We start from the raw sequence: 15,821 nt of genomic DNA, 5'->3' as shown, positions 1-15,821 counted from the left end.
AGCTTGGCCAGAGCTGGATCAGCTAGCCTCCCCTAGCTCTGTAGTGGAGGACCTGGGAGTAGGCTAGCCGGGATAGAGATCGTGGGATCTCCCTGATAGACGGGTGAAGGGGCCGATACCCCTTTGAGTGTTGTATGCCTTGGCCTGTATAGAGTGGAACGGTTAATAAATAAGTGTACCTCCGACTACGTCGTCCAAGTCTCTTTGAACCTACTACATATGTAAAACTTATTTCGCACGTTGCAAACTATGCTAATCGGAGGTGCGGGTGGAAGGACAACAGGCTAAACAGTTGTAAAGAAATTAGTTTTGTCAATCTAGATGATGATTTAAAAGTCCATAGCTCCCAGTGGTTTCCTAATATTGGAAGGAAGAGCGTTCCAGACGGCCGCAAAAGCGCATCTGAAAGCGCGCGGTGTAGTGACCGCCGTCTTTGTTGGATGGCCAGCCGATAAGCTTGGTTAGCGGACACATTCTTCATCGTCTGTTTAATTAATCATTAAAAGGACGCAGTGGTTAGAACTCAACTGCACTATTAACGGAGAGAACAAATGTAATCATTAACCTATACACGTGGTCTGTGACAATAATATGTACAATAGAAACGCGCTGTCTACAGCTGAACGAGATAGGGGGGAGAGACGGGCGGGCTGGGGGTGTCATATAAAAATTGTTTTGAGATATTCAAAATGGGACAAGGTTCATTTCACCAACTCCTACACAGATAAAGATCCCCCGTGTAGCAAAAACATACTGTTGGGCCAAGTGCTGTTAGTGAGCACCCTATGAAGGCCGGTAAGGCACACGAAGGAGTGGGTACCCAGCAACCACGCCCGGCCGCCTTTGTCTCCCCAGTGGCGATGTTTACACACCGCACCAGGTATTCGTTTGAGGCCGACTCGACCTATGGGAGGAGGCCCTGGACGGGTACAGATTATCGCTCTCACCGGCGTTCACCGTGAGCGGGAATCGAACTCGGGTGGCAGGGTTCGTTGCGCAACGCGAACCGCTGCACCACCGCTCCCCACTCCGATGCACCGAAGTGGAGAAACATTCTCGGAGCCCCCCTCCCCCCTGCCAAGTTTGAAATGAGCTGCTCGCCACAATTTTACTTTAGTCCAAGACATCAACAACGATGGAGGAGGGCCTTTAACCCGGTGGCAGGCGACCAACTCCGTGGCTTAAAAACAAAATAATCGCATTGTTCACTCTTTCTCCAGAAAGTAAAAACTGACGGGGGTGATGCTTACTCGCATTTATTGTCGTTTCCCCCTGCGTGTGTCAGCTATTTTGTCCCAGTCACGACGCACATGACTCCTCATCAGCCCCGCTTGTGATGAGCGAGCAAAAACGAGCCAACGAAACAAAGTCAGTACGACTCAAGTACGAGGGAGGCTGCCAGGGAGGATGGGTGTGAGCAGCAGCTGTTGCGGAGCGCCGCGGCTTTAAGTTCGCGTGACTCGACACGTGGCTGGCCGGCTCGGTACGGCCGTGTTCCCAGTCGCTGGACCACATTCTTCTCACGGCCCGGGAGCCACCGTTGATCGCGTGAACACGGGGGAGGGAGGGTGGACGTGAGCCGGACTTGCCGCAATGGCTCCATCGCCTCCGCGGCGGCTGGAGCCTCAGGTCCGCCCCACTGGCCGAGCTCGACAGACAGGCGGCCAACAGCCACTGGCGAGGTTGCTGCTGCTGCTGACATCAGCCATCGTTGCGCAGCCTGGCGTCTGCCACCCACAGTGCTTGGACTTCAGGCCACCGTTCAAGCCCCCGCAGCCACTCCGCTTCTGCTCGATTTACAGCAACTTCGGCTGCTGCGATGCCGAACAGGACGCTGCGGTGGAGAGGCGCTACTGGGAGGTGGCCGACTACCTGCAGCCGGACGGCTACCACCACTGCAGTGGCTTTGTTCGAGACATTCTGTGCCAGGTAAATATTCAAGTGGGCGAGCCTGTCGCTACTGGATGGGGTTGTTGTTGTCGCACGATTGGGGTTGTTTTCACACGATTAAACCAGTCTCCATAATAACCTCACGTATTTTTTGGATGGTGGAGTTTGACTAATACATGGGGGATAATGAGTTGGCCTGATAATTTGAATCTAAATTGTCTTATGGTTGTTATTGTTTGACTTGCATCACACTGGAATTTTTGCACATAGCGTTGTAATACGGTGGGTTTATTTTCTGGAAGATTTGCTGGTTTATCCAGGATGTTTCTGTTGCGCGTCGTCGCTTTAAGATGTTCTCTGTTCATATTTTGTTTGTTGCGGTTGCACCCGACTCAAGAGCCGCATGGCTCACAGGGCTACACCTAATACATGAAACTTGAAGAGAGATGAGGGACGCGCACAGTGGGCAGCTGAGCTGCAGGAGCGGGCCATGGCCTGTGATTGTTGGAGTCCCTGCTAGCTTTGCTGTTGGTGCTGTTACGTTTTTTTGATGACCTGTACTCGGCAGAAATCTCAAATTCACAAAACAACTGTCACACATTATTGTGATGGTCACAAGTGTACATTTGGTATTTTATTCAAATGTTACCCCTATTCACATCAATCATTTTACATCATGCTCGGACCTAATTGTAAAAACATAACATCATAATTTTCCATGTAGCTCTGCTAATTTGGACATCTGTGAAACGAGCTTCAAAGATCACGAGATTCCTCCAGTCTAAATACATATTCTGACGCTGACTTTAAACAATGCAGTCCGCTAAGACTGTACCTCAGGTCACAAGCCAAACTTATTTTGGAAAATATTTTCCAGAGAGCGGAAAGGAGCGTTTCTGTGTGCTTCCTGGGCCCACAGTGTCCCGGCCTCAGCACTTCTCACAAGCGCTGAAGCTGCCAAAATTGCAAATTTGAAAATTGGTGCAATATCCCCCCAAAGAAAAAATCACGTGAGAGGGTTGCTGTGTTGGTGGATTGTTTGTTGTTTACACAACAAAAAAACCCGTTTTCTAAATATAAATGTTTTATAAATGTCATTCATAGGTAAATAATACTTTTGGTATGACTGCAGTGAAACGCTGTTTTGTCTACGATCCTATTATCTGTGACTCCTCTTAACCTATGACCGAAGACAAAGACCCCCCTCGTATAGCCTGTAACAGACTGTTGGGGGCAAGTGCTCTTAGCGAGCACCTATGGGAGCCGGCACGGTACACGAGGGGGTGGGTGGCCAGCACCACGCCCAGCCGCCTTTGTCTCCCCAGTGGCGATGTTTACTACACACCGCACCTGGTACTCATTTGAGGCTGAGTCGACCTAGGGGAGGCCCAGGACTGGTTTAAATAATGGTCACTGGTGTTGGCTCTGAGCGGGAATCGAACTCGGGTAACCGGGTTCATATCACAGCATAGCGCTAACCACTACACTACCGCTCCCCTCCTTACCCGTGACCTCAAACAAATTCACACACATCCTGCTCTCATATTCATTTTGTATACCCGTGATTTGTCTCGGTAGTGCCGACCCTTCATCATATGCACAGTACCCATGTGTATACGTGGATGAGAGGATGACAGTGAAGATACCAACAATATTGAGAATCATCAAACAACTCCCCCCAGTAGTTCTCCCACGTTGTGTCTGCCCTCTAGGCCTTCGGATCATATTAATCTGGACATTCCAGGATTTCCCTCCACAACACCATCGCGTCTACAGCTGTATCTCCCATACAAAATATACCTCCATAAAATCCACACAGCATACCCAACATTTTGACGCTTACGTTTTCACAGCCAATGTGATTCACAGTTGAATCTCTTTCATTCTTTCTCGATATCACTTTCCCACTTATAATTCCACCTCAATCTTCTCAATCTCCATCTCTCTCGGTAAACTTTGTTTGCAACCAAGTAACCTTTAACACGTAGGCTTTTGCTACCAAAACATGCAAGAAGAGCGCACAAGTGTTTTCACCACATCTACGCCTCTATATAAGGAACAAAACAGGTGTACTTCTCCGAAAAATCTGGCTGTCGCCTGATGAAGCTAGTTGTAATTACTGGCGAAACGTCGTACTCAGATTGTTAATGTTGTGGCTTGGCTCTACAACACACCGGTGTGCTGTAATCGTGACGAATTGTCATGTTCTGTTTACGTGACAAACCTTACTAGTTGGCTGTTTCGGGTGGTGGCAGGTTTAGTGACACATTTATATATCATTGGAACCTCCTTTGCCAGTAGCAAAATACCCTTTTATCTGGCAACAAAACTGACACCTTTTTTACAAGGAGTCATGTTTGCATTGATCACAATACCTGCGGTCGGAATGCAAACAAAAAACACAACTCTGATAATGTATGCACTGTCCTTGAAATTGATTGGTCTACACCCGAGACAGCTTTTCTTAGAGCCTACTCTCACATGGTGTTGGACCAGATGACGCCAAAAGAGGCACAACTCAAAGACAATGCACCATCAGAGTATGAGTGCTCGGGGTAAGCACTTACACAATTGGTTGTAAAAAAAAAGGTGTCAGTTTTGTTGCCAGATAAAAGGGTAAAAAAACAATTATCACATTTATATATTTACGTGTTCTAACCCAAAAACCTCTTATGAACCAAGTAACCATATAAAACTTATTTCAATCCCTTAAACATTGTTTCTCTCAATAACCCTGAAACCCACGCATCTTCATCTTACCCTGTCCTGTTGCTATTTTTATTTCATTTTACCAGTTAAGGTTTACTGAGCTGTATAGCTCTTTTTCAGAAGCGACCACAAATGATACCTCAACGAAGTGGCTTATCATCATGTGGAAATTGATACCAGCTAAATATTCTAAATGCGTGATGTTGAATTCTTAATGGGGAGGGAAGAACCGGATGACCTGGAGAAAAATCCACGCGACCGCGGGGAGAGAGAGACACAAACTCTAAATATACAGCAGCAGGCGTCAGGGTCGGGATCGAACCCACGACCTCCTGTATACCAGGCGAGGTAGTTAACATCTCACCACCGTGGCGCACCTCTCACCCCAGGCGTGTGCTTTGCATGCCAAACAGGGTTGCATGATGCCCAAAACTCGTCAGACCCAGTAACGTCAACACCGACACCTCACGGCGCCTCCCAACATTTCCCACCGTGTGGCCCCAGTGGAAAGAGAGAGCGAGTTCCAATCCTGGTTGAGGGTTGACTTAGTCCATCATCATCTCTTTGGGGGTCAGTAAAATATGTACCATTTTGTGGGGTAGTCAATAGTAGTTGTCCTATGGATAAACTCACCCCCCTGCCATACGAATGTGGAATTTCCACCACTGTAAAAAGGGAGATAAGCACCGGCTCAATCCTCATTTGGTCAGGGAATCACTCGAATATAACGACACACGGGGACCTCTACACATACGAATCCACCGACGTTTCGTTTACAGGTGTGCTCGCCATACGCCGCGCACCTGTACGACGCCGAGGACCCATCAACCCCGACGCGCTCCCTGCCGGGCCTGTGCCCCGCCTACTGCAGCCTCTTCCACCACCGCTGTCGCCCGACACTCAGCCTCCTGGCCGCCCAGGCAGACGCCCCTGGGCTGCACGAACTCCTGCAGAGCTCTCCCGGCGACCTGGAAGCTGATCGGCAGCACATCTGCCGCTACTTGTCGCTCAGTGACCCCGACTACTGCTTCCCCAGTGTTGTCACAAACACGCGGTTTTCCAAGGGACTAGGTCGTATCCTTGCTGGCGAGTTTCGCACTCATTTTTCGGATCATCACCAATTTCTCAAATAGCCGGAAAACGATGAACATCACAGAAGGGGAGAGTGGCACTTGGCTCAGCGGTAGAGCGAGCGGCTCCTCAGAATGGGAAGGTTACGAGTTAAACTCCTGGTTGGAGGTTGACTTAGCCCATCATCTCTTCGGGGTCATTAAAATGGATACCATTTTGTGGGGTAATCAACGGTTGATCGTCCTATGGATAGATTCGCCCCGCCATATGAATGGTGAATTTCCACCACAGGAGATGAGCACCAATACCTCAATGTTTATTTGAGCAGGAAATCGTGTAGTTTACAATTCCTTTGAACGATAAATTAACTCCAGTTATTACTCTAAAGAGTTGTGCTCTTTTTTATTCTTTCAAGACAGGCAAATATAATTTTGTGATCTTCTGCCGTAAACCATGGGGCAAGGCACGCGTTTGGCTGAACCTGCGTCTCTAATTTGGGCGCATCCGGCAAACACCCGAGTGAGGGTTACACTCTGTGGTTTAGTGAGAGGATTGATGGGCACCTGATGTAGCCCCCACAGGATGTATCTCCCCCAGGATGTAGCCCCCACAGGATGTAGCCCTTTTGTAGCCCCCCATATGATGTAGCCCTCACATGGTGTAGCCCCCACATGATGCTCCTTGTCTCCAAGTCGCGCTCGAACCTTAGTCCGCTTGCGAAATTGTTTCACAAATGAGGATTGCGTTGCTTGTTGACTCCCCCGCCTGATATGCAGAAGGTTCGTGGGTTCGATCTCGAACCTGACGCCTGCTGCATATTTGGAGTTTGCGTGGCTCTCTCACCGTGGTTGCATACCATTATCTCCGGGTCCTCCGGTTTTTCCCTCCATATTTAGAATCAACATCACGCGTTTAGAGTTCTTGGGCTGCGATAGATTTCCACGTGACAATACGTCACTTCGTTGAGCTATAATTTGTGATAGCCAGATCGCTTCTGAAAAAGAGCCGTATAGCTCAGTGGGCCTTACCTGGTGAAACATAAAAAAGGTTGTAATAGTTTGTGATTTTCCCTGATGGAAGACAAAACGAGTTAGATTGATGGAAACTGCCAAAGCATCATCCTCCCCAGGGGGAGACTCAACACCCAGCGAGGCTCTCCACGCAGTCCCCACCCCCGCCGTGTTAGGATGACACTCGCGGAGAGCTACGGGCGCCGAGGGACGCTCAGTTTAGCGACAAACGTGCTGCGGGTCGACGCTGGGGAGTCCGGCTCTGGGTGCTCACGTGCGCCGCTCCACACTTCCCCCCCCGCCCGTGCGTGCGCAGGGGCTGATGGCTGTCTCCAGCTGTGCTTGCAGGAGGTGGCCAACGGCCTCCGGAACCCCGTGGCCATGGTGCACGCAGGGGACGGGTCGCACCGCTTGTTTGTGGCCGAGCAGGTGAGGAACGTGACGATGACGACGACGATGATGATGACGACGGTGAAGAGATGACGATGATGATGATCATAACGACGATGATGATGCCGATGATGACAACGATGATGACGACGATGATGATGATAAAGGTGATGATGACGGTGATGACGATAACGATGACGACGATAACGACGACGATGACAATGATAATGATAACGACAATGGTAATACAATTATGACGACGATGATAATGATGATGATGAATCATAATTTATGGACTCGGCCGCGCAATGAGAAACTTAAATTTATGTTGTAAAAACCTTCCACCACCCGACACAGCCAAACTAATTAAATTGTCGCGTTTAACAATGCACCAATTGTGACTGTTTCGGCTGAGTTGAAGAAAAATTATCTCAACTAAATTTAGCAATCGGACACGATGTTTCGCCTGCAATCATCTTCAGGTTATTCGAACTTCGTGGATTTTGCTCCAACTCCCTGAATCCTGTCCTGAAGATGCTTGGCGCAGTTCCAAGCGTAAACGTCCGCGTCTCTTAATTGAGCTGACTCCGCTTGTGAGAATCGCTCTTTGCCTCACCGGTGAGCGAGCCGCTGCGATCGTCGCCGCGTGACGATTTCACCTGCGTGGCCGTGTCGGGTTGGCGGTGGAGGGTCTTACGACGCCGGTTTGTCCGGATCGTTACGTGGCCCTAACTCAAAAAACCACTATTGCATAAAACACAAAATTGGTTGTGTAATATTTACTACCTGTCAATTATGATGTTGTATATTTCAATAATTACAGGATGATGTGGAATAAACGACAGTGTTATTGACAGGAAAATCAGCAACAAATGTAATATCAATTGTAATGTTCATGATGTGTCTGATGTTTAAGAAACGAGCTATATAAAGGTACAAGTGACATTGAAGGTGGTGGTGGTGATGGGGCAGTGGTAGTGTAGCGGTTAGCGCTGCGCTGCGAACCCGGCACCCGAGTTCGATTCCCACTCACGGTCAACACCAGTGACGATTACTGAACCGGTCCTGGACCTCCCCTAGGTCGACTCAGCCTCAAATGAGGTGGCTGGGCATGGTTGCTGGCCACCCACCCCCTCGTGTGCCATGCCGGCCTTCGTAGGTGCTCACTAAACAGCACTTGCCCCAACAGTCTGTTAAGGCTACACGGGGGATCTTTGTCTTTGTAGGAGTTGGTGAAATGAATTTTGCCCACACGGGAATATAAAGGGAATATAAAATAATGTTTTATATTACACCCCCATGCCGCCCGTCTCTCCCCAACCATCTTCTTCAGCTGTAGAGAGCGCGTTTCTGTTGTACACATCTGATCGTCACAGACCACGTGTAATGATTACATTTCGTTTCTCTCCACTTTAACAGTGAGGTTGAGTTCCAACGATCTGTGAAGGCTTACATAGGGGTTGGGGGGATGGGGAACTTCGTCTTTGTCTTTGGTGGTGCTCTTAGGTGGGCGTCGTGTGGGTCTACCTGCCCGGCGGGTCCCGCCTGGTGACCCCTTTCCTAAACATCAGCGAAGCCGTGCTCACGTCATCGTGGGAGGGCGACGAGCGTGGGTTCCTGGGTCTCGCCTTCCACCCAGACTACGCGCGCACGGGCAAGGTCTACGTCTACTACTCCGTCTACGTAGATTTCGATGAGAGGATCCGCATCAGCGAGTTCATCCGAAGGCCCGACGATCCTAATCGGCTTGACCACAAGTCTGAACGGTAAGCTTGGCTTGCGAGGAGAGACACAAAGACAGAACTTAATGTAAGTCGTTGTTTATTTATCCACACTGAGTCCAAGGACTCTTTTTTTCAGGAGGGTCCTGCGAGGATCTTAAGATGTTTTCAGTAAATGTTTGAGTTGTTTACACAAGTCGGGGAGGAAAGGGGAGCAGTCAGAGAAAGGCCACGCCATGCACTAGCACACAGCACTCTATCCCCATACAGACGGAAACAGATGGCGATCAGTCCACTTGCTGCTGTAAACGTCTTCTCCTGGCGAGCAAGGGTACGGGCACCTCCTTGACGCTCACGGGTAGAAGGGAGTTTCACAACGTTTGTGCAGTGATCCACCAACCCTCCTCTCCTCCACAGTGCTGGATTACAGGCCACTGGTATAGCCACCAGCACCCAGCCGGCCACGCTGTGTTACGAAGCTACCACGATCCCTCTATTAAATTTCGATTTAAAGCTTTCGTGACTGCATGGATTCATCTTCTTGGTTCTTTCGGTAAAGTCACGTAGAATGGAAATAATAAAATATTATTTCCATTTACCGAAATAACCAAGAAGATGGATCCCTCTATTGTAACGGCGAGCAGAGATATTAACACGTAAACGCTATTGTTGAACTCAACTTTATTCGACAAAAACATTCAAACGAAGCGTCAAGTGATGTCTTGCTCCACCATGGCATAAGGCAGAGATAAAATCTCAACCTGAGTGGATTAATTTTATTGAGATGTCTTTAGTAACAAAGAACGTGTCTGAGGAATTAACCCATTTCCGAGATGAAAAGAAGGAAGTTTCAGGCGTTACACTTAACAAGCCAGTAAACCATACATCACATGTTATGACGCTGGTAATGATTATTCAATTGCTGATGGCGTTGATGATTCACCTGGTCATCTGATCGATGCCATGATTGTGTCTGTGCCCCACCTCCTCACCTGCTGGCCAGGTTCATCTTGGAGATCACAGAGCCAGCGGCTAATCACAATGGGGGGCAGCTGCTGTTCGGTGAAGATGGCTTCCTCTACATCTTCACCGGCGATGGGGGAATGGCAGGAGACCCCTTCGGCCGCTTTGGAAATGCCCAGAATAAGTGAGAGCATTCTGCCAGTCACTTAAACTAAAACTATAATCTATGTTTTTTTTTACTTTAACAGTTAAGGCCTACTGAGCTGTAAAGATTTTTTCCAGAAGCGACCTGGCCACAAATTATAGCTCAACGAAGTGGCTAATCATGTGGATATGGAGAGCAGCCAAATACTCTAAACGCGTGTTTATAAATGTGGAGAGAAATACCGGAGAAAAATCCACATGACCACATGACAACTCCAAATATACAGGTGCCGGGGACGGGAACGAGCCCACTACCTCCTGTATACCAAGTTAGGTAGTTAACATCTTGCCAGCAGTATTGTTGTGTCTACCTGTCATGTATCTTCACCATCATCAATGGTGGTGATCAATCCACTGCTGCTGGATAAAGACCTCCTCCCCACCTCACTGCCATCCCTCACGCGCTGGGCATTCACAAGCCACCTCATTCCCGCATTTAACAAAAAAAAAATCACTTCACGTTTGGAGCGCTACGCTTCATCGTCGGTCTCATATTAACGCACTTCAACACGCCGCCACCCCCGCCACCCCACTCCAAGGTCTGCCCTGCTGGGAAAGGTCCTGCGCGTGGACGTGGACGGCAACGACGTGGGGGCGCCGTACCGTGTGCCGCCCGAAAACCCTTTCGTGGGGGAGCGTGACGCCAGGCCCGAGGTGTACGCCTACGGCGCCCGCAACATGTGGCGCTGCTCGTTCGATCGCGGCGACCGGCTGACGGGCGCGGGCCGCTCACGCCTCTTCTGCGGCGACGTGGGGCAGAACAAGTTTGAGGAGATTGACATCGTGGTGCGGGGTGGCAACTACGGCTGGCGGGCCCGGGAGGGATTCTCATGCTACGACAAGAGGCTTTGCGTCAACACCTCGCTCGGTGGGGAGGGGAGCACCGCGGTGCCACGGCAGTCACGTGGGATGGGGAGGGGGAGTCGTGGCTCAGAAGAGCCAGCTTCGTTTTTAAGATTTTGGCCACCCGGATGTTTATTCCTTTTGGAGCATGATTTTGATTTCTTGGGTTCAACTCCTTTGCTAAAATCCTGGTGGCAGCGTTCAGTTGTTTTATTCGGAGGTTAGCCATCCACGTTTTATTCTCGGAATGTATAATTGTTACTTGTTTCTGTGCTGAGCATACTTCATTTTTTAAGGAGTCTAGAGTGATAATAAGTTATTTTGATCGTGATTGAGCATCAATACCAGGGAGGCAGAGGCAGCTGGGCATACATCGTGTTGGCCACGTAACTTACTGTTATTTTACCAGGTAAAGCCCACTGAACGACACAGATCTATAGCAGCCCAATACTCTAAACGCATTATTCTAATTATGGAGGGAAAAACCAGAGGACCTGGAGAAAAATCTACGTGACCCTGGGGAGAGAGACACCGCAAACTCCAAATATACAGCAGGCGTCAGGGTCGGGATCGAACCCACGACTTCTTGTATACCAGGCGAGGTAGTTAACATCCCACCACCGTGGCACCCTACTTCATCGAGTCCTGCCAGCCCCCATCAAGGCGGTGATCACCCCCAGCATGTGATCCGACAGTCAATCTCGGTTTAACACGTAGGCTTTCGCGACTAATATCATCCATAAGAGGGTTTTTTTGGGTTAGATCACGTCAATATATAAATGTGTCGTTAAATGCGCCACCACCCAACACATCCAATTAGTAAGGGTTGTCATATGAACAGGATATGCCAATTCGTCACGAGTACAGCACACCGGTGTGTTGGAGAGCCAAGCCACAACGTTTACAATCTAAGTACAACGTTTCACCAATAATTACAACTAGCTTCATCAGGCGACAGCCAGATTTGTGGAGAAGTCCACCTGTTTCGTTCCTTAAAATAGAGGCGTAGATGTGGTGACCGCACTTATGCGCTCTTGCGCAAAGTGGGGGGGAGGGGGATGATTAATGTGTCAACGTACATTATGCATGCGCATTATGCAAGCACATTGATCTTGTCCTTCCTGTCCATTGTGTGACCTAATATCTCGGCTGACAGCCGGGAACATTTCGCGTTGCTGACCGACGACGCATGGCGCACACCTGCGAATGTTTTCCAACTCCCCACCCTGCCGCTGCGATGGAGTGGTGCAGACGACATCCTGCCAATCTTCGCGTATCCTCACTCGGTGGGCAAGTCGGTGACGGGGGGTTACGTCTATCGAGGCTGCGAGTCCCCCAACCTCAACGGACTCTACATCTTCGGAGACTTCATGAGTGGGTGAGTGCACACCCGCCCGTTGCCGCTTCATCTCAACGACCAGGTGACTCGCCGATTCTTAAATTCAAGGAATGGACCAATTGTTGCTGGTGTAGCCCGGTGTGAGCTCACCTGTGGATAATCGCACGTATAATTGCGCACCGCAGTATATGGGACCCGAAGAAAAATGTTGTATTACATTCATAGCTGTCAACCCCTTATCAGCACCTACCTTATTACAGGCCAATTCAGACTTTATTGGTCACCCGTGCCCTGATCAATCTCGAAGTCCATCCGACAAAGTCCCATCACGAGGGAGAACCACAAACAAATAGACAAAATGTTGCCCGTATTGAAATGGCTGTACGCCATATGGACCTGAAAACACAATTTCCCTGCACAAGAACACGGAGTAAACCATATGGGCCGACAGGTATGCGATATTAACTATGGATCTACATTGACAGAAACCAGTGTGTGTCCGAGTAAAATCGTTTGAATTGTGGAGTGTCTTTTATTTAAACGCATATCAACAATACATTGCCTTCAACATTTGAGTCTTGCGTGAGTTTTATTAAACCATGTGGTGGGTTGACAGGTATGTACGTTTCATGGCTGTAATAGCTACGGGGCAGCCAGGAGCATTTTTTTATGTTATTTGAATGCAACGGTGATCGGGGATTGTACCCCGAGCACCATGTGCACAGCAGAGTTTAGATTGGGGCGGATTCCGTGCTGATACGCTACTGCCCTTTCGAAGAAGACTTTTTTTAAATGAAGTTTTTGCCATTTCACAAACACCCCTCTGGTGCTTGTGGAATCGCCCAGCTTCTCCTGAGGACAGAACAACAATGCGGAGCCGCATTTACTCAGTCTCCGAACTTTATAAAAAATATATTGTTGCTGTTGTCTATTTGTAGTGACATCGCGGATGTCACTGTGTAATGCCGGCCCTAGAGAGGCACGGCGTGCGATGTATAGACATAGCGGACACCACGTATATGTGGGTGCAGTACTGGCCCTAGAGGGGCTCGGTGAGCGCTGACTGACAGTGCTGGATGGCACCATGCTCCGCGTGCAGTGTCGACCCCTACAGGATAGGGTGTGAGAGTGCTGGCAACAGGAATGGGGTTACTAAGGGCCGTGGCACTCTGGTTGACCCCAGAGGACACGTGACCGGTTAAGTCTACACAGAGCCCCCAAGTGGGGGCTAGGGGTGGTCACGTGTCAGGGTCGAGATCCTGCTCGGAGATTCTAGATGGTCGTGGCTAAGGGCGGGGCCAGCCACGCCACAGAGGGACCGGCTGCTGTTATTCATCGTGAAGAATCTACGTTCTACGTCCTACGTCCTACAGAGTCACCAACACGTGGACCGGGACACAAGCTGGGGTCCGGTCCGTTGTAGCTAGTAACGGTGTAATTAGTATAGTTAGCCTGGTGGTCCGCCACCATAGATTGTTATCTTGTTAAGGGGCAGTTACCCCTTGTGTTGGTATTAATAAATGTGTTGCCTCCAAAGAATACATCTGCGACTCAGTTGAATTCACTACAACTGGTGTCGGAAGTGGCCAAACATTTACATGAAGCAGACCACGTACCAGGACGTCGAGGACGAAGACCTCATCCCTCAAACAGCCCCCGGGATGGTGACCCCGGAGGAGGGAGGTGAGGCACCGTCGGCGGAGCAATGCACCGACCGGACACGCGACAGCTCACCGCCGTCGGGGAGGGAGTGCTGGACTGCACACTCCCGCCTCGCAGAGCTCCTTCGAAGCCGTGGCGTCCATTGTCACGGAGCTCCACCGCGAGGAGCCAGCGGTGGAGGGGAGAGTGACGAAGCTGCACGGGAATGAGGATCCCGCCGCCATTTTCCACCAACCGGGAACCTCCGTGGCGCAGCCCACGCTTACAGCCGCCATTTTGGTGGAGGAGTGGAGCGCGGAGCCCGCCAAATCTGAAGCTGCATTGAGGTTGCCTGTGGACGTCCCATCTCTCCAGCGACGACTGCCCTCCATAACATAATTTACAGCTGCCGGAGGCGACTGGGTGGCCTTCAAGTGGCAGTTCCTGACGAATGCCGACTTGGGGCGGTGGACGGAGATGGAGGCTGAGAACGCTGCCCGCTGCACTTGACGACGATACCCTGGTGGCGTTTCTCACCATCCCACTGTTGAAGAGGGCCACGCTGACTCAAGCCTTTGACCAAATGGCTGCGCGGAGGGCGGAGGCCGAGACGCCCCTTGCCTTCCATAGCACACTTTTGGTGCTAGCGAAGGCTGCCTTTCCGAAGATGGACCATGATGGAGTCGACTCGCTGGTCCTTGAGAGATTGCTGGCTTTGGCTAAGGACCTCAACATCGTCCTGCCGGCTGTCGACAATGACGATCTATCGTCCATCAAGGTTGCGAGCTGCATCCAGACGCAACAGCTCTTGTAACGGCATAAGGTGTTGGCGTGTACCATGCCTCGTGAGGTGCACAGTACACCTGAAAACGTGGAGTCCATCCCAGCCTGCGCATCGACCCAGGGCGGATGCTGGCGAGGAGATGGCATGGTGCAACGGATGGAAGAACAGCGATGGCGGAAGACATCTCGTTTTGGGAGCGGGCTGGTCACGTGCTACAACTGCGGGCTGCCAGGACACGTCTCGTCAGGCTGCCGCGTGCTGCAACGATGCCTCTCCGGACCACCGCCATCATCTGCCTGACCGTCCTCCACTCCACTACACCTGCAGGTGAGTCGCGATGCATCCCACACTCGGCCCCTGAATCCATCTCAACCATCTCGTTCGTTTGGATTCCATTCCCGTCCTGCGTCGGTGCGAGAGGGTTCGGAATTTGATCGGGCCAACCAGCCACTCCGACCGGGTCAGTGGTCGGCGTTGGCCCATAAAGTGATTGCAGTGACCACAGGTTCGTCCGTGGTTATTGGATTGATAGAGGGGGTTGAAATCAGGATGCTAGTACCTTATACCCTGTTGAAGCTCCATGCTTCGCCGCAAATGGCTGCTCATTGGGCATCATTGGGAGAAAAACATCGGAGGTGTGCATTTCAGATGTCAAATTGATGGGACCGATTCTTGTATCGACGTCCCTTGCTATTCCTTGCCTGCTTGGCACCGATTTTTTGCGGAGGATGCCCTTTAAAATTCGGATCGACCAAGGATGCCTTGAATTACCATCCGGACGTCGAATGGCATTTTTGCCTTCTCCCACTCACTTGTGCATAGCCAACGCTACCGTGCAAGCACTTGCACATAGGACAGTTAAGATTCCCCCTGGTGCGCAAATGTTGGTCCCTTTGCGATTGCGGAAGCCGCTAGACCGGGAGGCAATGGCGGGAGGAATCCTCTTGGGACCCTCTGATAAGACTGTTCGTGGGTTTACGTTAGTAGGGGCCCAGACGTTGGTATCCAACAATCAGAAACCCTTCATTCAGGTCCTTAATGCAGGGTCAGAGACGTCGATCATTCAGGAGGGTACCGTGCTTGCTCATTCGTCGCCCACGCTTCGTGAAGGAAGCATCATTGGCAGTGTGGGGGCCGCGTCAAATATGCGGCCGCACAAGAGTTCTGGTGAAGGGTGGATGAATACGCTTGGTTTGGAAAATGCGGAATTGTCCGAGGTCCAGAGGGGGAAATTGAGGGCACTTTTGCGCGAATTC

The 15,821-nt window shown here is 50.4% G+C and overlaps 1 protein-coding gene across 1 annotated transcript in view; it reads left to right on the top strand.

Moving 5' to 3' along the window:
- The first annotated feature begins 1,079 nt into the window (after window positions 1–1,079).
- LOC144937260 (HHIP-like protein 1) overlaps window positions 1,080–15,821 on the top strand; it is a 34,723-nt gene continuing 19,981 nt past the window's right edge. The window contains exons 1-7 of the mRNA XM_078864662.1: window positions 1,080–1,929; window positions 5,379–5,685; window positions 6,997–7,109; window positions 8,577–8,836; window positions 9,795–9,938; window positions 10,498–10,826; window positions 12,053–12,179. Coding sequence (XP_078720788.1) covers window positions 1,594–1,929; window positions 5,379–5,685; window positions 6,997–7,109; window positions 8,577–8,836; window positions 9,795–9,938; window positions 10,498–10,826; window positions 12,053–12,179 — 1,616 coding nt within the window. The 5' untranslated portion in view covers window positions 1,080–1,593. The remainder of the gene's footprint in view (window positions 1,930–5,378; window positions 5,686–6,996; window positions 7,110–8,576; window positions 8,837–9,794; window positions 9,939–10,497; window positions 10,827–12,052; window positions 12,180–15,821) is intronic.

The sequence above is a fragment of the Lampetra fluviatilis genome, chromosome 18, assembly GCF_964198595.1.
Source record: "Lampetra fluviatilis chromosome 18, kcLamFluv1.1, whole genome shotgun sequence".
Lineage (NCBI taxonomy): Eukaryota > Metazoa > Chordata > Hyperoartia > Petromyzontiformes > Petromyzontidae > Lampetra > Lampetra fluviatilis.
The sequence above is the reverse complement of the archived record's forward strand: the minus strand, read 5'-3'. Positions and strand labels throughout refer to the sequence as shown.